The sequence below is a fragment of the Budorcas taxicolor genome, chromosome 14 (assembly GCF_023091745.1).
Source record: "Budorcas taxicolor isolate Tak-1 chromosome 14, Takin1.1, whole genome shotgun sequence".
Classification (NCBI taxonomy): Eukaryota; Metazoa; Chordata; class Mammalia; order Artiodactyla; family Bovidae; genus Budorcas; species Budorcas taxicolor.
In genome coordinates this window covers 94,169,411-94,189,986 of record NC_068923.1, presented here as the reverse complement: position 1 = coordinate 94,189,986, position 20,576 = coordinate 94,169,411, and the positions used below count along the sequence as shown (strand labels likewise).

At 41.0% G+C, this 20,576-nt stretch overlaps 1 protein-coding gene across 3 annotated transcripts in view; it reads left to right on the top strand.

Annotated features, from left to right (window-relative positions):
• Positions 1-20,576, top strand: part of TAF2 (TATA-box binding protein associated factor 2) — a 118,803-nt gene that overhangs the window by 22,194 nt on the left and 76,033 nt on the right. For all 3 annotated transcript variants that reach the window (XM_052651634.1, XM_052651633.1, XM_052651635.1), the window contains 11 exons: positions 1,336-1,454; positions 3,224-3,365; positions 4,643-4,874; positions 7,429-7,613; positions 8,599-8,712; positions 9,828-9,927; positions 11,704-11,789; positions 14,988-15,123; positions 17,760-17,914; positions 18,566-18,680; positions 18,985-19,094. In XM_052651634.1, coding sequence (XP_052507594.1) covers positions 1,336-1,454; positions 3,224-3,365; positions 4,643-4,874; positions 7,429-7,613; positions 8,599-8,712; positions 9,828-9,927; positions 11,704-11,789; positions 14,988-15,123; positions 17,760-17,914; positions 18,566-18,680; positions 18,985-19,094 — 1,494 coding nt within the window. The remainder of the gene's footprint in view (positions 1-1,335; positions 1,455-3,223; positions 3,366-4,642; positions 4,875-7,428; positions 7,614-8,598; positions 8,713-9,827; positions 9,928-11,703; positions 11,790-14,987; positions 15,124-17,759; positions 17,915-18,565; positions 18,681-18,984; positions 19,095-20,576) is intronic.

Genomic DNA, 20,576 nt, shown 5'->3' with positions numbered 1-20,576 from the left:
CAGGGCAGGACGACTGGCGTGCAGGTCACAGCAGTGTGCCTCACAAGGCCGCGTCTGATCTCGCTTCCTTGCTCTTGCCGTTCCTTGCCCTTTGTTCCATTTCCTCTGTGTTACTTTCACTGATTGCAGTGAGGAAATGTGATTTGTGTGTGTGTGAATATGTATGTATATGAGTTACTTTATGGAAAAAAATTAGAAAATCAGATGAGAACAGTGTTTTCATATTTCCACAAGTCTTCGGTTTATGGCTTTCATCCAGTGGGAAGTAAGGCCACATACCCAGTGAACAGGTGGCTCAGTGGGAGAGAACCCACCTGCAACCCAGGAGACATGGATTTGATCCCTGGGTCGGGAAGACCCCCTGGAGGAGGGCATGGCAACCCACTCGAGTTATTCTAGTCTGGAGAATCCCATGGACAGAGGAGCCTGGTGGGCTGTGGGGTTGCAAAGAGTGGGACACGGCTGAGCTACTAAGCCTGCCTATTGAAAGTCCCTGGCATTTAGGGGATGTAACAGTGAACCACATGAGCGTCCCTCCTTCATAGAGCTTACGTTGTCGTGCACTGTGGCGTGAGGCGGAGCAGTGGTATATTCTGAGGAATTAATCCTGACTCGTTTTAAACATCTTGAATTTCTGTCAGATTGTAAAGCTTGTTGAATCCATTCACATTTTTGCCAGATGGATAATAATTATTTTTTCAATTCTACCTGTATTCTTTACATTTGTATCAGGGAATTGTAGCGGCTTTGGTGTTCTAAACTTAATGAAGGATGTGATAGTCATAATAAGCACATAGCATCGGTGAACAGACTCTGTTGACAGACTGTGTATGCAACTGCACTCTCTGTTGTTGTTCACTCAGTTGTGCCCGACTCTTTGCCACCCCGTGGACTGCAGCACCCAGGCCTCCCTGTCCATCACCAACTCCCGGAGCTTACTCAAACTCATGACCATCGAGTCAGTGATGCCATCCAACCATCTCTTCCTCTGTCGTTCCCTTCTCCTCCTGCCCACAATCTTTCTCAGCACCAGAGTCTTTTCCAGTGAGTCAGCTCTTTGCATCAGGTGGCCAAAGTGTTGGAGCTTTAGCATCAGTCCTTTCAGTGAATATTCAGGGTTGATTTCCTTTAGGATTGACTGATTTGGCCTTCTTGCATAAGTTTTTGTCTTGGGCAATAAATCTACAGTTAACTTGGCTCAAAAGCATTCCTGTGATTTATGGAAGATGATATAATGCTTACAAACAAGTGGTGCCAAGTATTTAAGAAGACATTTGGTGAAATGTGTGTCTTATTGTTAAGCCTGGCTTTCTCTCTTCTTTCCCCTCTCCCCAGGAGAAATCTCAATTACTTCTCCAACGCTTACGCGGCTGCGGTTAGTGCTGTGGATCCTGACGCAGGGAATGGGGAGCTGTGCATTAAGGTTCCATCAGAGCTGTGGAAACATGTCGATGGTAAAGTGTCCAGAACATTTGACTGTACAGTTAGATAATGGTGGATTCAGTAACTAAGAGCTTTTCATGAAAGTTCATGGTATTTAAGTTACAATCAGCTGAGATACGCAGGAGTTGGAAGCTTTTTTTTGATAAAGATAACTGGCTAATAGGAAAACAGCAATCAAGTGCTGTGACAAAAAGCAACTCATTTCAATGTAGTTTTTAAAGTGAAAGTCATTTTAAGAAAACACATGGAAGAGAACCCGTATGATATTAAGTCAGTTTAGAATTACAGAGTTTTGTAAGAGGAAGGATCCTAAAAAATCATCTTACTCAGTTTCTTCCTTTCGCAGAAGAGCAGTCTGAAGTCTAAAGAGAGGAAGTGACCTGCTAAATGTGACTGATAAGGAGCGGAGCCAAGGCTAGAACCTGGGGTTTCTAGCGCCCACTCTGCACACTCGTGTTATTTCTAATTCTTTCTTTTCCTGTATAAAGTTACAGCTGTTTTAATTATTATACATCTCTGCCTGCCTTTATTTTGCTGTATAAAATTAATCAAAATAAGGACGTAAAGTACTCTGTTTTGTTTTTGCTTTTTTTGGATAGTTTGTGTGTGTGTGTGTGTGTGGTGGGGGGAGGAGTTTATATTTTTAGAGATATTGCCTGATTCAGGGGAAAGGCATGGAAGGTCATTGTATTTTCTGGGACTGGAAAAAGTCCATATTGTTGTTATGTTCTGGGGGAAATTAAAAGAAACCTTTTTTTTTTAATCTTGTGAATGATGGATATGTGTGTGTGTGTGTTCAGTTGTGTCTGACTCTTTACAACCCATAGACGGAGGCCCACCAGGCTCCTCTGTCCATGGGACTTTCAAAGCAAGAGTACTGGAGTGAGTTGCCTGTTTCCTTCTCCAGGGGATCTTCCAGACCCAAAGACTGAACCCGAGTCTTCTGCGTCTCCTGCCCTGGCAGGCGGATTCTTTACCACTGAGCCACCTAGGAAGCCCAGTCTTGGGAATGCAGTGTATATTTGTTGCTTAGAAACGAAGCATAATGACTAATGCCGCATAATGACTAATGCCGCATAATGACTAATGCTGCGTAATGTAAATTCTCGGGTCCCTTTCCCACCTACTCCACTCCCTGCTCCTAATCCTCAAAGCCACAGGCAGGATTAGCAGGGTTTGTGGGAGCATAGTAAGTGGACAGACCTGAAAAGTGAGTTTTGAATGGGGTCTGGAAGACTGTAAGTGTCCTAGGTGGTAGTTTTGAACTTTTCTCTTTCGGCAGTATAGCACTGTCAGAAATGTTGAGAGGAGAATATGGTATGATCTATGTTTTGAGAGCCCACAGCTAGTAGCAGCTAGAACTGAGTGGAGATAAGGACACCAATCCCTGGGGGCTCAGCTGGTGAAGAACCCGCCTGCAGTGCGGGAGACCTGGCTTCAGTCCCTGGGTTGGGAAGATCCCCTGGAGAAGGGAAAGGCCACCCACTCCAGGATTCTGCCCTGGAGAATTCCGTGGACTGTAGTCCCTAGGGTTGCACAGAGTCGGACAGGCCTGAGCGCCTTCCTGCTTGCACTGAGGACACCAGGAGAAGCGGGTTGCTGAGCTCCTGTAGGCAGAGAGATGGTGACCGCCTGCACTGGGTTAGACAGTGTGGTGTTTCTAGGTCACACTCAGCCTTTGGTTCCCGCTTCATGTTCCGTGTTAGTCTTTACCCCATGACATCGACCACTGTGACCTGATATGTACTTATATGTCTGTGTATGTGCTTATTTGTTGCAGAGTTAAAGGTCCTAAAGATACACATCAATTTTTCTTTGGATCAGCCGAAAGGAGGTCTGCATTTCGTGGTACCCAGTGTAGAGGGAAGCATGGCAGAGAGAGGTGCTCATGTGTTCTCTTGTGGGTATCAAAACTCCACAAGGTAGAGTACGCGCTCTTAGGCATCACAGCTGACTGCATGTTCTCAGCTGTGTTTCTCTGTGTGTGTACATGCAGCACGGGTGCTCCATATTGGATGTGGGTGTGGACCTGGGCTGCGCCCTCTGCTGGGCCCTGCCCCCCCCCGCTCCTCCCCCCACTCCTCTCTGTGTGCGCGCGCATGCAGCACGGTGCTCCCTGCTGGACCCCCTCCCCCGGGCCCCTCCTCAGCCCTGTCCTCCCCCGCTCCTCTTCAGCCTGCTCTTCTGAAGCCGTCGCTGCTCTTTTACTCTTTAAACTTTTGTGTTGAAGTGAAACAGCGTACGGAAAAGTAATGAATTGTAAATAGAAAGCTTGGTACCTTTTCAAAGTGAACAGATTCCTGTAATTCACACTCACGTCGAGAAAAAGAACTGTAGCATTATCAGCGTTGCAGGGTCACCGCGTCTACCCACGTGCACTCACTACTTCTCCTGATAGCCTGAGCAGTAACCTCCATCCTGAGCTCCAGAATGCCATGGATTAGTTGCACCTGGTTTTGAACTTTATTAAGTGGAAGCATGTGTATCATGCTCTTTGTATCTGCCTTTCTTGTATAACTGTGGTAGTGAGATGGACCTTTATTGTTCCGTGTAATTGTAGTTCACTCTCGTAGCTCTGTAGTTAACCACGTTACTGAAATATTCTCTTTGTTTTCTCTTCAGACTATTAACTCCTCCAAGCCAGGGATATTGTCTTATCCTTCTTTGTATTTCAGTAACAAGTACAGACCCTGGTACACAGTAAAACCTGATCTGAGTAGAACATTGACTAGAAATTTAATGTCTGGCTTTATCAGTGCTGTTTGAATTTATACAGTGCATCACATATTCCAGAGAAGCAGTTTCCTGATGTATAGAATGGATTCTGAATATTGTATTTTTTAAAACTTTATTGTAAGCATTTTTCAATCCTAAAAATGAATGCTACATAAAAACTAAATATACAAGTAAAAATTATTTGTAATTAAAACATCAGAAACTCAGATTTGGTTACTTCTTTTCAGGGTTTAAACTGGAGGTACCACATGATATATTTTATTAATATTGCCAAGTAATATTTGGAGACAGGGCTGTATCGTTCATCGCATTTTTTCACATTGCTCAGTAGAAAGCATTAGTGTGCAGAGATCTAAAAGAGATTTTTTGTGTGTGTTCTGTAAATGTTAAAATAGCTTATATGTGGGAGGAACAATGTAGTTTACATTTTCAGCATTTTCTGTACTGTTGATCTTTTTTCTAGATTTTGGTTCCCATGTGTCGATTCATACTCTGAGCTATGCACGTGGAAGTTAGAGTTCACAGTGGACGCTGCCATGGTGGCGGTCTCCAATGGAGACTTGGTGGAGACCGTGTACACCCATGACATGAGGAAGAAGACCTTCCATTACATGCTCACCATTCCAACATCTGCATCCAACATCTCCTTGGCCATTGGACCTTTTGAAATCCTCGTAGATCCATACATGCACGAGGTAAACTGTGGCTTCTTGCTCCCTCCACTCCTACTCTTTCAAGCCTGATCGGGAGAATACAAATAAAATACCAAGGTTTTCTTAATTCTTTTTTCAGCTACGAGAACTCTCACTAGAGAGAAGGTTTTTTAATCTGAAATGTATAATGATATAAACTCTTTAAATTTTCGTATTTTTTTCATCAGAGGGCTTAGTGTTCCAAAAGAGCTTCAAGTAACTTGGTTAGAGTATCGGTCGATTTCTATAACTGATTCTGTTGTAGAACTACTTGGAGTTTATGAATGTTCTAGTTCCCTCTCCAGAACCTGAAGTATTGCAGTTTCAGAATTAAAAAGCAAGATTTATTCTAACTTCAGCATATGTAGAGGGAAGAGAAAGGTTAAGGCAGGCAGGATTGGAGCCTGGGTCAGTGAGCTCACTGTTTCCTCCAGTTCCCTCCGCATGTCTGATCGTAAATCAGGGACCAGTTGATAAGCCCTGTCGTGCTGTTAGGCCTCCTTAAGCATCACGTTTCTCTTGGGTATAAAGTGATTCATTGGTTATTGACCCTCATAGTCTCTGTGTAGGTTTAAAGTAACATTTGAATGAATCCCTTAATTGACAAGGTTTATAAAATCACTCATGGAAAATATTCAAGATACTTTATGAATGGTTTGCTTTCGGTGTCTTAACAATGACTCTTAAACGTGTATTCACTGATAAGATGCAGTGAATTTTACCATTTCTTGGTAAATGACCCACTTTAAAATAAAAATTTGATTAGTACCTGGTTCGTATTTTGGAAGAATTTTTGGTTTCCCACTGAGCCATCGGATGGGAGAAACGTAAATGTCAGTCAAGAAATATTTTTCTTTAATACTTACAGCCTGTGACTTAGTCTTCTCTCTCAAGTAAAGTTTCTCTTGTATTACCAGTAGGTTTGCTGTCATGTAGTTTTGTTTAAAAGTGCGTCTTTTTTTGATGAACAGCATCTTCTGCTCCGTTTGTGCCAGCGAGAGTGCTCGTCGTGGTGCAGCTGGGCCCTGAGCACTAGTGATCCACGCTCGCTCACCCTCCACTTAGGGCAGTCTAGTCTGTCCTTTCATAATGTTGCCAGAAGAGTAGTTTTTTATTGTATGTTAAAAGCTTTCCTTGCCTCCACGTCCTGCAGTCATCAGATCTCTTTAGCATGGCTTTCAAGAGCATCTAGAATTTGACCCTAATAGTCCTTTCTAGGGAGAAGGCAATGGCATCTCACTCCAGTGCTCTTGCCTGGAGAATCCCACGGACAGAGGAGCCTGGTGGGCTGCAGTCCATGGGGTCGCTAAGTCGGACACGACTGAGCGACTTCACTTTGACTTTTCACTTTGATGCATTGGAGAAGGAAATGGCAGCCCACTCCAGTGTTCTTGCCTGGAGAATCCCAGGGATGGGGGAGCCTGGTGGGCTGCTGTCTGTGGGGTCGCACAGAGTCGGACACAACTGAAGTGACTTAGCAGCAACAGCAGCAGTCCTTTCTAGCTTTTTCCTAATTTCTTTTCTATTTATGTTTGTTCAGCATAGTTTACTTATATTTTTTCCAACCAAACCGTATTTTCCCGTCTTTGACTCCATCTGCAATGTCCTCTTTTTCTGTCCATACCTGTCAAACTTTTGTCCAGTTCCAAAAGATTAGCTCAGAGTCAGTCTTCGTCATAGAACCTTTCCGGGTCATTGTGGTCAGAGCACCTGCATGCTCAGTTGCTCAGTCTTGCCTGGTTGTTTGCGACCCCGTCGTCTGTAGCCCACCAGGCTCCTCTGTCCATGGGAGTCACTTGGTGAGAATTCTGGATGGGCTGCCATGCCCTGCTCCAGGGGATCTTTCTGATCCAGGGATCAAACCCCCGTCTCCTGCATTGGCAGGCATTCTTTACCCCTGAGCCACCTGGGGGGCCTGCTGGTCAGAGTGATGATGTCATTTTTGATGTTACTCTTAGGCACAGAGTCATAATAAGGGGCAGTGAGACGGTATGTCATATATGAGTGTTTGTGTCCAAAGTGGGATGTAGTGGAAGAAAGTCCGAATTATTGTTTCTGTTGCCTGCATTCCTTATCTCCTCACTGCCAGTAAGCCTTCCCTGCAGCTTTCATGTTGTTCTTTGTGTGTGCTGAAGATAGTCAGCTTCTAATTCTATAAGACAGTACTGTGACGTGCAGTATTCACTAGGTTAGATTTATGAGTGAAAGGCAGGTTTATAGTAAGTCTCGAAAGTTTAGATTATTTTTGTTTTGTACGCATATGTAGAAGAAACTTTTAATTTGTAACCAAAATTATATTTTCATTGGATCTAACCTAAGCATTTCATAGACATAAAATCTATCATGAATTTAATTCTGATGCATTGAATATTTCATAAATGTACTAATGGTAGTCACTAATTGCATACCAGTGTTTTATCTCAGTGCCATGGATTTGTTGTAAAGATGAGGGGAGGGGAGGGACTTAAATGCGGCTTCATTTATAATTGAGGTATTTAGGGAATTTAAGAGGTAAGCTACCTCTTACTTAATGGTCTTCCCTGCTTTCTGTTTCCAGGTCACTCATTTTTGTTTACCTCAGCTTCTGCCTTTGCTTAAACATACCACGTCGTATCTTCATGAAGTTTTCGAATTTTATGAAGAAATTCTTACATGTCGATACCCATATTCCTGTTTTAAGACTGTATTCATTGATGAAGCTTATGTTGAAGTGGCTGCTTATGCCTCCATGAGCATTTTTAGGTCTGTATCCAAATTTGAAATGACTAAATTAGGTTCATGATGTGAAGGTTATTTATTTTGTGATCATTTTTAAGATGCATCTTGAACTTTTCCCCTTCAATTTAGCTATGAATGGCTTTGTAGAAATTCTGTGTTTTTAAAATTTTTAAATGTAGAAAATAAAGAAATTGAAATAAAGAAAATTTCAAAATAGCCCCAGAGAGTCAATATCTTTATCCAGAATTATCTGCTGCTAATAGTTTACGTGTTTGTTTTAGTCTCTTTTCTGCTTATGCGCTTAAACAAATATACAAAGGACTATATGGCTATTTAGTGGAGTTTTTGTCCTAGTACCATATAAAAATTTACTAATATCATCAGAAATTTGTATGTAAAAAAACCTGAGGAGGAAAAAACTTTATTTTCTTTTTTTCTCTTACCCACTTTATCTCCCTCCCTCATTTTATTCCTTGAAAAGTTCCCAATTTGGAAGTTTTATGTCTCAGGATCAGTAATATTTTTTTCTGCGTCCATTTTCTCTTCTGTAAAATGGACATAATAGTAGTGTTCCTGCATTCTTCAGAGTGGTTAGAAAATCTGATGGGTCAGTGTATTTGAAAGTAAATATTATAGGACAAAAAGTTAATAGTATTATTAGGAAAAGATTTTTGAAATTAGAAGACCCCCCCTCATAAAATGACTAGTCTCTGATGAACATAGCAATTTCTGATTGCTGCTACAACTGCCTAGCCCCCAAAAAGAATATTTATATTTTTCACGGAAATTGGTGGGGAACATTACAGCCCTTACTTTAAACAAAAGTTACTAAAACATGGATTTCAGCTAAAATTTGAAAAGATGTAAAAGCTGTTGGGGAGAGTATTCTGTTTTTTCTCTGTTATGTCTTAGTTGAATTCCATCATTTTTAAAGTGTGATTATTTTATTTTGATTGAATAGTTATTTATTTCTTGGTTATAATTAGCTGTCTGCTCTTTGAAATTCCAGCACAAATCTGCTGCACAGTGCTATGATTATAGATGAGACACCTTTGACCAGAAGGTGTTTAGCCCAGTCTTTGGCCCAGCAGTTTTTTGGGTGTTTCATATCCAGAATGTCTTGGTGAGTAATTTCAAAGTTTACAACTCCTGAGAAGAATCAGAAAAGTTTATTTTTATTTTCTTTTCCTGCAGTGTAAGTTGAACTTTGTTCTAACTGCAGATAATTAACAGACACTATTCTGTATATGTTTAAAGAAAAATGAGTATAAATTTTATCCTAATTTTTTTGCCATTTCCTCAGCATGTCAGTATAATCAGTTCTGTAATTTTCAGTAAGGTAAGAATTTTGACAGTAGCAGTTCCTGAAAGCATGGAATAAACACTGTGGATACAAGGACTTGCGTGTGCAGAGAACTGCGGCCAGGACTCTGATGCCAGCTCTCAGTGCGCTCCTCCGCAGTGCTGGCACTGCTGTAGGGGTTTCCTGTTAGTGCCTGGCTTTGAGCTGATTTACCTGAAAAATGTGAGGAATGAAATACTTTCCGTTTTCTTTCTGATTAACCTGAGGTAAATTTGAAGAAACAGACAAACTTTCCTTAAGATTATAACCTACAATTATAACATATATTGATAGTATGTAAGTCTTGATTTCTTTTTGTTTTTTCTTTCTGGAGGGTGAAGGACAGAGGGTAAGGCCTCTTAATTTATGATTTCCTAAGACACATAGATTCGCTCAAGAATAGTCTCTGGAACGTGTAGACAGAATGTTTGAATGAATGAATAGATAGACATGAATATATACCTGAATGGATGGCGTCATTGTCTTTCCTCTTAAGAAACTAAGAAATCAGTGATTAGACCTCAGGTCTCCGGGTGCCGCTGTAATCACGCGCGGGGCTGGCAGGGCTAGAGTGTGGGCGTTGCAGAGCTGAGCCGTGTGGTCCTGGCTGTGTGCCCGTGGCTCCTCAGAAGCGGGCGGTGTGGGCGGGCCTAGGGGAGGAGCTCTACCAGAGGGAGCCCAGAGCAGCAGCCCCGAGACTGGCAAGGGGCGGCCGGAGGGAGTGGGCACCAAACAGGTCCAGGACGTGTGCCTTCTTTAAACAGGCAGAGAAGTGCTTGCTGTGCTTGCTCTGTTACCCTCTTTGGCCTTATCTGAAGAATTCTTATTAAAATAATAAAATTTATTATATTTTATTTATATTTAAATAATATGTTGTTATTTGGCTTTTTGCTTAGGTCTGATGAATGGGTATTGAAAGGAATTTCCGGTTATATTTATGGTCTTTGGATGAAAAAAACTTTTGGTGTTAATGAATACCGCCACTGGATTAAAGAGGTAAGAGCAGCTGGATCCATTTATCTACGTAGGAGTCAATGAGACGTGCTCGTGTTCTCCAGATTTTCCTTTATTTGTAGTAACTATAAAATACTTACTGTTAATTGAAAGCCCCTGATTTTTTCTGAAAAAAGAATCATTTTATAGAGACTTATCTGTTTTATCTAGTTTCTGTTGCCATTGTTGGCCTCCAAAGACTTTTGCTAAGAATGAGAATATTTAAGCTCCTTAAACGTCAATTCAGCTGTTAGATATAGTCCTGCTCCTCACAGTCACTCTTTTTAATGGAATCCTGTGGCATTAATCTCTGAGGGCTTCCTAGGTGGTGCTAGGGGTGAAGAGTCCTCTTGCCAGCGCAGGAGACACAAGCGATGCAGGTTCAATCCCTGGGTCGTCAGGAAGATCCCCTGGAGTAGAAACTGGCAGCCCACTCCAGTATCCTTGCCTGGAAGGTTCCATGGACAGAGGAGCCGTGCTTTCTGAATTGGTTTAGACTCAGAAGCCAGATTCTGGAGCCAGTTTGCTGCTCACTTTGGTTTTATTCACTCCCAAGCTTTATGACGTGGGCCGCTTTCTCCAGGCCTCTTGTATCAGGAGAGTGAGGAGTGGCAGCATCTGTGCCGTGGGCGGGCACTGGAGGCGTCCTACACGCGGTGTGCGCAGCACCCTGGCCGCAGGAAGTGCGCGCTGTGCGTGGTCCAGTCCTGCAAACCATTGACGCTCTGTCATGTTCGCATCTTTTCCCATTGCTTAAAGAGTTCGGCCAAACAGAAAGAAAAACGATTGTATTTTGCCCAGCCCATTCTGTTCACATGCATTTTATTATCCTCTTTATCTCCTCCCTTCTCGGTTGGAAAAAGTTTAGCCTTTAACAGCCTCATTAGATGGGCCCTTTTTATTCTCCCTCTTTTCTCATTTTGTATACCTTGGTCATCTAAACCTAAACTCAAGTAAGTTAAAAAGTAACTGTAAAAAATTTCAAGCACTGAGGATTAGGAAACAATCCATATATCTACAACTGTACAAGTCCGTTTTTGAGTTCAGAAACTATTAACCAAGGGGGAAATGTGACATACAGCATTCATGGTATTCCAGGTACTGTGACAGGCATTTTATAAATAATCCTTGTCTTAAACTCCTAACTGCTCTGTCACTGTTTGCGTTTACAGAGAAGGGAACAGGCGCAGTGGAGTTGCTTGGCTAAATGAGGCTGCACAGGCAAGTGAGCCGCCGCGCCGGCTCCAGACCTGGCCTTGCGCTGCTCCACTGGGTTTTGCCACTTCTCTGTCCTGCTTGAGTGCTCTCTGAACCAGTGGTGGATTTTCAGCACAGTCATGGTGTCTCTTTTTTCCATTGAAACTTTTTTTTTTCAATTTGACCTGTGTCATATTAGAGAAAGTAGAGTTTTAAAATCACAGATTCCTGAGATAATTTTATCCCTATTTGTTTTTACTTGCTTAAATCCTCCACCAGAAGCAAAACACAGAGAAGGAAGAGAGAAACTTGAAGAACGGGTCAGAGAAGTTGGAAAGAGCTGCTAGGAAATGTGGCTGGGCTGCCGGCCGCCCCGTGGTCCCACAGGAGAGACGTCTGTGTGGCTCCGTCTTAGCCAGCTGTGCAGTCTGCTTCGTTTATGAGAACACAACTACTTTCCAGATACATTTCATTTACTTTCGGAAATTTACGTTCTGATTCCAGGAAATTAGAAATCACAGTTTAGGTCTCAAGTTTAATATGGAAAATAATTTTCATTGGCCTCTGTTTTTACATCCTCAGGAGCTGGACAAAATAGTGGCGTATGAACTAAAAACTGGTGGAGTTTTATTACATCCCATATTTGGTGGAGGAAAAGAGAAGGATAAGTACGTTTATTGTTCAGAGATGATATTACAAACTTTGCTTTATGAGATTAGTCTTAGAATCACTTGTGTGTGTAATGAGGCCCATACAGGCCACAGAAGTGGTCTGTCCGGAGACCACAGGTCCTGGTGACACTCTCATCACTCCTTCCATTACTGCTGCACATGGTGGCTGTAGATGGGTTTAAACATTAAAAAAACCTTTGCATTAAAAAAAGAACTTTAAAAAACAGTGCTTTTTTTCTTTTTCATGTTAATTTCCTAATGCTAATATTAATACGTCATACTGTTCTCATAGAAATTTAAAAGTAATGGAACAAGTATTTTGCTTATGTATCACTGATTAATTTTTTAAGTCTAAGTAGATGGTTTCATCATCAACACAGCCTACCTATACCTGTTTATCTAAATGGCCAACTATGTAGACACTTATTTACTCTTCCCTTTTATTTCCTTCTCTTTTTTGTTTCTTAAGTCACTGTAAAGGAAATAGCCATTCATAGCAACATAATGGTGCCAGCAGGAGTTCTGATTTGTCCTAGGATCCATAAAGTCACTAATGGAATATGAACTGAACTGGATGGGAAGTTTTCTCTGTGTTGTTACTATTAACTGAAATTTTATGTTTCCTTTAGTTATAAACTGTCTGTAGATAACAGACAGTGCTGTGACTTTGCCAATGTAGAAATTATGAATGTTTTCCTATCACATTTTAATTGTTAGCAGATATCTTTAGATATGTTTTACACTCGTTACGTTAGAATTGCAACAGTAGACCACTGCTAGATCTTGTTATTAGTAAACTAGCACTTATATTGGTAATGTCATAGTTTTAAAAAATATTTTGATAACTGTATTTCATTATAATTGGTTTCCTTTGTAAACTTGTATACTTTCTGTGCATTTAAAAGCAGTTTTTCTTTTGTGGTCTGTAGGATTAATGAGGCTACCCAAGTGTCTAAAAGTACAACAAAGGTTAAGAAACTGGAATTTGTTCGCCAGTAGTCTTGTCTTTCGTTGAAGCATGAGACAAGGTTAAGGTCACTGAGACAAGGTTAAGTCATTGGGAAGGCATAGGAGTTTGGAGTTAGAGAAACTTGGATTTTTATAGTTACTGATTTTTGTGAGCTAAGAAAATTGTATAGCCTTTCTAAGTGTGTGTGTATTTTAATGTGTCAGACAGTGATGATCTGCCTTAATCATAAGGGTTGCTTGAGATAAAGCTCTAAACATAGCATGCACTCATTCAAATATTAGTTCCTTTCACTTTGTTCTCTTGACCGCCTGCTATTTGGCAGTTTTCTGGCTGTAATTAGAGCCTTCCCATTGTGTGCAAATATTATTTACACTGAATGTTTTTGTGTTGTTTTGCCCATTTATTTAGTTCTGTCTGTATGTTTGATTTTCAAAATTCATGTGTAAAAGTAGCAGATGAATGCATGCTCTTCGAGGAGATTCAGACAGCACAGTTTAGAAGCTTGTGGAATCAGAAGGAAAGATCTTGTTTCGCCCTCTTTTACCACGTCTGACTCCTTCCACTTCCTCTCCTTGGCGATAACCGGGATTATACATTTGGTATATTGTCTTCCAGACCTTTTTTTTTTTTTGGCTTTTATGTGTATATGGCAGTCACAGAATATGATTTAATTACGCGCATCACCGTGTACTTTCTTTTTGGAAACTTGACCGCACCTGTGTTTTGGCACCTGTGTTTTTTGGAAACTTGACTGCACCTGTGTTTTGGCAGGCAGTCCTCGGGGCTGCGCATTAGCTTCTGTTGTTGCTCAGCTGCTTGGTTGTGTCTGACTCCTTGCGGTCCCATGCACTGCACACCAGGCTCCATGGGGTTCTCCAGGGCAAGAATCCTGGAGTGGGTTGCCATTCCTTCTCCGGGGGTCTTCGGGACCAGGAACTGACCCCCCCTCTTCCTGCACTGGCAGGTGGGTCTTCAGCGCTGAGCCACCTGGGAGCCGCGCATGAGTCTCCTTTGCCCCATTTGCGTGCTGTGTCTGCCATTCCCTTAGACCTTGGGGTTCACGCGGCCTTTCCATATTGCTGTGCATAAGCTCAGAAGTAATGAGTGAGGTTTAAAGGCGATTTTTCAAATACCAGTTTAACAAATACTTTAAATTTCAACATGCTGTACTTTTTAAGGAAGTGTAATGACTCCCTGGGGGCTCAGAGGGTAAAGTGTCTGCCTGCAGTGTGGGAGACCCAGGTTCGCTCCCTGGGTCGGAAAGATCCTCTGGAGAAGGAAATGGCAACCCGCTCCAGTACTCTTGCCTGGAGAATCCCATGGACGGAGGAGCCTGGTGGGCTACAGTCCATGGGGTTGCAAAGAGTCGGACACGACTGGGCGACTTCACTTTCACTTCTTTCACTTTCAATGACTATTCTTACATACTGATTGTGAGACAGTAATTTGGTAACACTAATTTTGAAGGGTAATTTGTTGGTACCAATCGAAATTCTAAAATGAGTAATTTTTAGATTCAGCTGTTCAATTTCTGTTATCATATAGAAATTATTCTTCTAGATATTTGCCATAGAGAAGTACCTGCATATGTATTGAAAGGTAGTCACTGTGGCAGTATTTGAAATAGTAAAAAAGTGTAAGCACTTCAGATTTTCATGGGTGTCATAAATCTTCTGCTGACTGTTCCTCTCTTTTACTGATAACCTCCTTCATCATGTCAGAATTTTTCATTTTTACATGGTCAATCTGGTCTTTATGTCCTCTGGATTTTACATTTTTCCTTATGAAGATTTTTCCCATCGCAAGATAATGAAAATAAAATTTTTTCCTTTATTTTTTTCTAGTACTTTTATCATTGTTTTTGTTTTAGATATGTGGTCCATCTTGACTGGTTTTTTGTGTCTGCTTTAACCTGGGGACATTGATTGCAGTTGCATTGACTGTATGAATGAATTTGGAGAACATTGAATTATTTACACTAGGTGTCTTCCTGCCTAGGAGACGTTTCCATTTATTCAAATTTTTTTTTATGTCCTTTCATAAAACTTGATGATTTATTTATAGTTAAGTTTATTTTTAGATGTTTCCTAGTCTTCATTGGTCTCATGCTAAGGAAATTTCTCAGATATTCCCATGAAGTTTTTGACTTAGTGTCTTGATGTAGCCGTGAAATTTATTATTTATTCCATTCAGATTTGTTACACTAAGAGAATCTGTTTTCTTAGCCCAGCGTCCCATCTGCACTTCTCCATAAAGCACCCACATACGCTCTCCTGGGAGTACTACACCATGTTCCAGTGCAAAGCCCACCTTGTGATGAGGCTGATTGAGAACAGGATCAGCATGGAGTTCATGCTGCAGGTAAGTGTTAAAGAGCTTAACAGTTGTAAAGAAGGGTCTGTTCTATATGCATAAGATCTGAATACTATTCTGTAGAATAGGAATCAGGGCATCTGGCTTTATAGCTAGAATTCAGTTACTAATTAGCTGTTTGTCCAGTAAGTAAACTGTTCTTTTTTTTTTAAATTTATTTATTGATGGATAATTACTTTACAGAATTTTGCTGTTTTCTGTCAAACCTCCACATGAATCAGCCATAGGTACACATACACCCCTCCCTCTTGAACCTCCCTCCTTCCCCCTCCCCGTCCCACCCCTCTAGATGATACAGAGTCCCTGTTTGAGTTTCCTGAGCCACACAGCAAATTCCCGTTGCCTGTCTGTTTCACATATGGTACTGTAAGTTTCCATGTTACTCTCTCCATGCATCTTACCCTCTCCTCCCCTCTCCCATGTCCATAAGTCTATTCTCTATGTCTCTTTCTCATTGGTGCCCTGTAAATAAATTCTTCAGTGCTATATTCCAAGGTTCCGTATGTATGTGTTAGAATACAATATTTCTCTTTCTCTTTCTGACTCACTTCACTCTGTATAATAGGTTGTAGGTTCATCCACCTCACTAGAACAGACTCGAATGCGTTCCTTTTCATGGCTGAGTAATATTCCGTTGTGTGTATGTACCACAGCTCCTTTACCCATCCATCTGTCGATGGGCGTCTAGGCTGCTTCCACGCTCTCGCTATTGTGAATAGTGCTGCAGTGAACAGTGGGATACATGTGTCTCTTTCAGTTTCCGTTTCCTCAGGGTGTATGCTTAGGAGTGGGATTGCTGGGTCATATGGTGGTTTTATTCCTAGTTTTTAAGGAATCTACATACCATCTTCCACAGTGGCTGTATCAGTTTACATTCCCACCTACTGTGCAAGGGTGTTCCCTTTCCTCCACACCCTTTCCAGCATTTATTGTTTGTAGACGTGTTGATGTGGGCCATTCTGACTGGTATGAGGTGATACCTCATTATAGTTTTGATTTGCATTTCTCTAATAATGAGCGATGTTGAGCATCTCTTCATGTGTTTGCCAGCTATCTTTATGTCTTCTTTGGAGAAATGTATGTTTAGGTCTTTTTCCCACTTTTTGATTGGGTTGTTTGTTTTTCTGGTATTGAGTTATATGAGCTGCTTGTGTATTTTGGAAATTAATCCTTTGTCAGCTGTTTCATGTGCTGTTATTTTCTCCCCTTCTGAGGGTTGTCTTTTCTCCTTGCTTATAGTTTCCTTTGCTGTGCAAAAGCTTTTAAGTTTAATCAGGTCCCACTTGTTTACTTTCGTTTTTATTTCTGTTACTCTAGGAGGTGGGTCATAGAGGATCTTGCTTTGATTTATGTCATCGAGTGTTCTGCCTGTTTTCCTCTAAGAGTTTTAGAGTTTCTGGTCTTACATTTAGGTTTTTAATCCATTTTGAGTTTATCTTTATGTATGGTGTTAGGAAGTATTCTAATTTCATTCTTTTACATGTAGCTGTCCAGTTTTCCTAGCACCATTTATTGAAGAGGCTGTCTTTGCCTCATTGTATATTCTTGCCTCCTTTGTCAAAAATAAGCTACCCATAGGTGTATGGAGAAGGCAATGGCACCCCACTCCAGTACTCTTGCCTGGAGAATCCCAGGGACGGGGGAGCCTGGTGGGCTGCCGTCTATGGGGTCGCACAGAGTCGGACACGACTGAAGCGACTTAACAGTAGCATAGGCGCGTGGGTTTATTTCTGGGCTTTCTGTGTGGTTCCATTGGTCTGTATTTCTGTTTTTGTGCCAGTTAACCTGTTCTTTCTGTTTGTGTTTCCCCAGATGTAGAGTGGGTATCAGTACTTGACCCATGCAGTGCAGGATTTTTATGAAGATAAAACTAAAATGTGAGGTTAAAAGTAAAACCTACTTATGCTAGGATTTTGTGTTTGGCATTATTTAGAATGTTAAAGATGAAGTGCCATTTAGAGATATTTTCAGCAGGAAAAAGCAAATTTATCTAAAAGATGTTAATTTTTTCTGTTGCTAAGTTCTCCCTTATGTTTAAGCAAGTTTTAGTGGAACTTGTTGAGATGTTCTAGTTGAGGTAATAGAAACACTTGTATTATAAATGCTTAGCCTTTTTTTTTTCCATTGGTGATATTCTTAGAGGTAAATGAAAAATAACTTTTTAGTAATCTTTTTGAAAAAAACATTTTAAATTTGCCTCAAAATTAAGTTTCTTGAATCCTCTATCCTTCAGCTTGCCTTTGAAGAACAAAAATATCAAGGGAGAGGTAGTCTGTAAAGAGCCAGCCCGCTCTTAGAGCGGCGTGCTCAACTTCTCAAAGCTCGTGGCACAGTACGTTATAGATGTGTATTATAGTTCCCAAAAACACAGCGTCGCCGTCTGGCCAGGACATCGTTAAAATTCAGTCATGTTTAGAAGAATAGTTTTGTAGTCTGGCTGTTTAAATCTCCTCATGCTTTACTGCTCATAGTTTTTAACGAAAACAGTCTTTGAAGTAAGATGTGAAATTGTTGTCTTCTATGATTGTCTATAATAAACTTACACTGCAAAGTGGGAATAGTACAGAATTGAAAACGATGTATGATTGTGTTACACAGACACATTAAACGATACTTTCTTACAGGTTTTCAATAAACTGCTAAGTTTGGCTAGTACTGCTTCATCTCAGAAGTTCCAGTCACATATGTGGAGTCAGATGTTGGTTTCCACATCTGGATTTTTGAAATCCATCTCAAACGTCTCTGGCAAAGACATCCAGCCTTTAATAAAGCAGTGGGTGTATCCTTTTCTGTAGTAGTTGAGCGAAGGAGGGAAGACTGTATAAGGGGAAGAAGGAAGGGCTTTGGGGGATAAAAGGAGGCAAATAATGGTAGGTGTGACCAGGAACCGTAAATCATTTCCTCTGAGGTGCCAGCTAGTCACTGAGGCGCACACGTCCCTACACATCTGTATTCGTAAGGTTTCGCTCCCTTTAAAGTGCCTTTTAGTGTGTGAGTGCAGTGTAGGCTTGATGATCAGGGAGGTGAACACCCACCAGACAGGCCTGTAGGGTCACTTGTAAGATACAGCGGTCTCGTGACTCCTGGACGTGGCTGGGAGTTGGCACAGCCTGCGTGGCATCTTGGAACTTTTCGGTGGTTACAGTTCTTCATTTCAAAGCACTTTCTATATTATTAACCCTGTAGAGTGGTTTTGCTTCTTTCAAAAAAACTTTTTTCTTCATGTTTCAGGATCTTTTTTTAAATCTGGGAAAACATTTCTTACGGGAATTTTAAATGCTTCGCCACCTGGTTTACAGTGGAGTACGCTCTCAAGCTTTGAACTGGTGGGAATGTTTTTGAAAATTACTACTACCCTAATGAATAATTTATTTTGTTTAGTACGTGTTTATTCCAGTATGCAAAGATTCCTTTACAGTAAGTTCTTCAGAGACCAGAGCGGAGTGGTAAAATTTTATGGAAGTTTTGCCTTTAATAGGAAGCGAAATGTCTTGGAACTGGAAATAAAACAAGATTATACATCTCCTGGAACCCAGAAATATGTGGTAAGTTTTTTTTTTTTTCCCAAAATGGCCTTTCTGCACCACTTTCCGCCCAGTTTAAATAAAGGAAGGGCCTATGGGTGACGGGAGGGAGGGCCTACTTTTAGAGGTCTTGGGGAGACAGTCCCCCACTTCCCCCTCCTCTGGCACCAGCTTCCCTTCTGTGTCTCCACATGCAAATCTTACACAGTGTTGTTTAATATCTTGGTGAATGTTCCTTACATATAAGAACACATGTGATTTGGTGGGGTTTTTTTTTTCTTCTTTTTCCTAGCACTATATTTGAACAGTATGTTTCTTTTTAAAGGGACCACTTAAAGTGACAGTACAGGAATTAGATGGATCCTTCAATCATACATTGCAAATTGAAGAAAACAGCCTTAAACATGATATACCTTGCCATTCCAAAAGCAGAAGGTAGGCACTGTCCAAGATAAAAACCCCAGTGTATATCTGATTTTTTAGATAAGAGGACATGTTATCTAGTATCTTTTTTCCCCCATTTTACTTCAAGTTAGTATTACCAGATTCCTTATCCACCTTCTGTTCTTGACAACATTTTTATCCTTAGAATTAAACAATTAATTTTAAAATTTAAGTATGAGAATCCTTACTTTGTAGGAACAAGGGGAGGTGGAATGGAAGTTTGAGTTTTGGGAGCCAGGAAAAATTTAGGACAGATTGCTTAGGGTTGTTCTTACTTATCTCATTGGATTAATAGCTATAGAAAATTTGGGGGAAATGAACAGTGACTCTCAAGAAAGGAGCTGAGCACATATGTCATGAAAACGCCCCTGCCTTCTCTTCCTGTGTCTACTTTACTCTCCATTTTCTCCATGTCACTGTGACCTTAAGAACACCGTAGATGTCTTTCTAAGGCACATTGCCAGCAATAGTTCATCTTTTATTTAATATGCTTTTTCTTTACCACTTTTTTAAACTCAGCCATTAGCACGTATTGTGACTAGTGAAAAATGAGAACGTTTTTGTTCTTTGCTTGAGGAGTGAGAATTTGAGGAACAAAAGTTTTTTACTCATGACTGCACTTAGGTCATCTCAAACAGACGAGCATCCCGGTTGATTTTAAGTCCTTTAGAGAACTTGCTTCTAAGTCTCCCTGTAATCATGCCCTGTGAACATTCCTAGTTCAGAGGAGATCGTTCTTCTTGTTCTGTCCGCCTTTGACGTTGGGGGCGTCTGGCTGCTCCCCCTCTGACACGAGGGGCATCTGGCTGCTCCCCCTCTGACACGGGTGGGGCGGCTGGCTGCTCCCCCTCTGACATGGGGGCATCTGGCTGCTCCCCTTTTGACCCTATTTCCTTGGGTTTGTTTTCCCTGTGATGACAGTGTGCCCTCTGCTTATTGTTTGGCGTGAGGAGCAGGAAGGCTGTGCTCTCTCTCCCCGCTTGTGTTTGTCCCCATGTGACCATGTATCTAGTGTGGTGTCCAGAAGATTGAATTATTCAGGAGAGATTTGCACGGAGGCAGTTGCTTTTGCTTTGGCTCATCATAAAGCTTGTGCATATTAATTAGTTATGCACATCAATTCGTACTGTGAGGACGTTTTGCAGTCAACGTCTTCATTTCATATAGGACAGCACCTTGCATGTACGGCACATGTTGAGAATTCTTCGTTGCTCATTTCAGGCCTGTGTTGTTTTTTTTTAATAAAGCATTTCTTTATTGGTAGATCTCTTATCTTCTTGTATAAAATTTCCAGGTACCAGTTCTTAGAAATATGTATATGTTTTAAGTTGACATTTAATTAGATATTTCTGACTTTTGTTAAGCATTGATCAGGAAGACCTTTTAATATCATTTACTTCATTGTGTTAAGTTTCAAAGTAGATAGGTTTTGTTGTGTTTAAATTCCATGATATTTTCCCTCTCTTCTTTCTT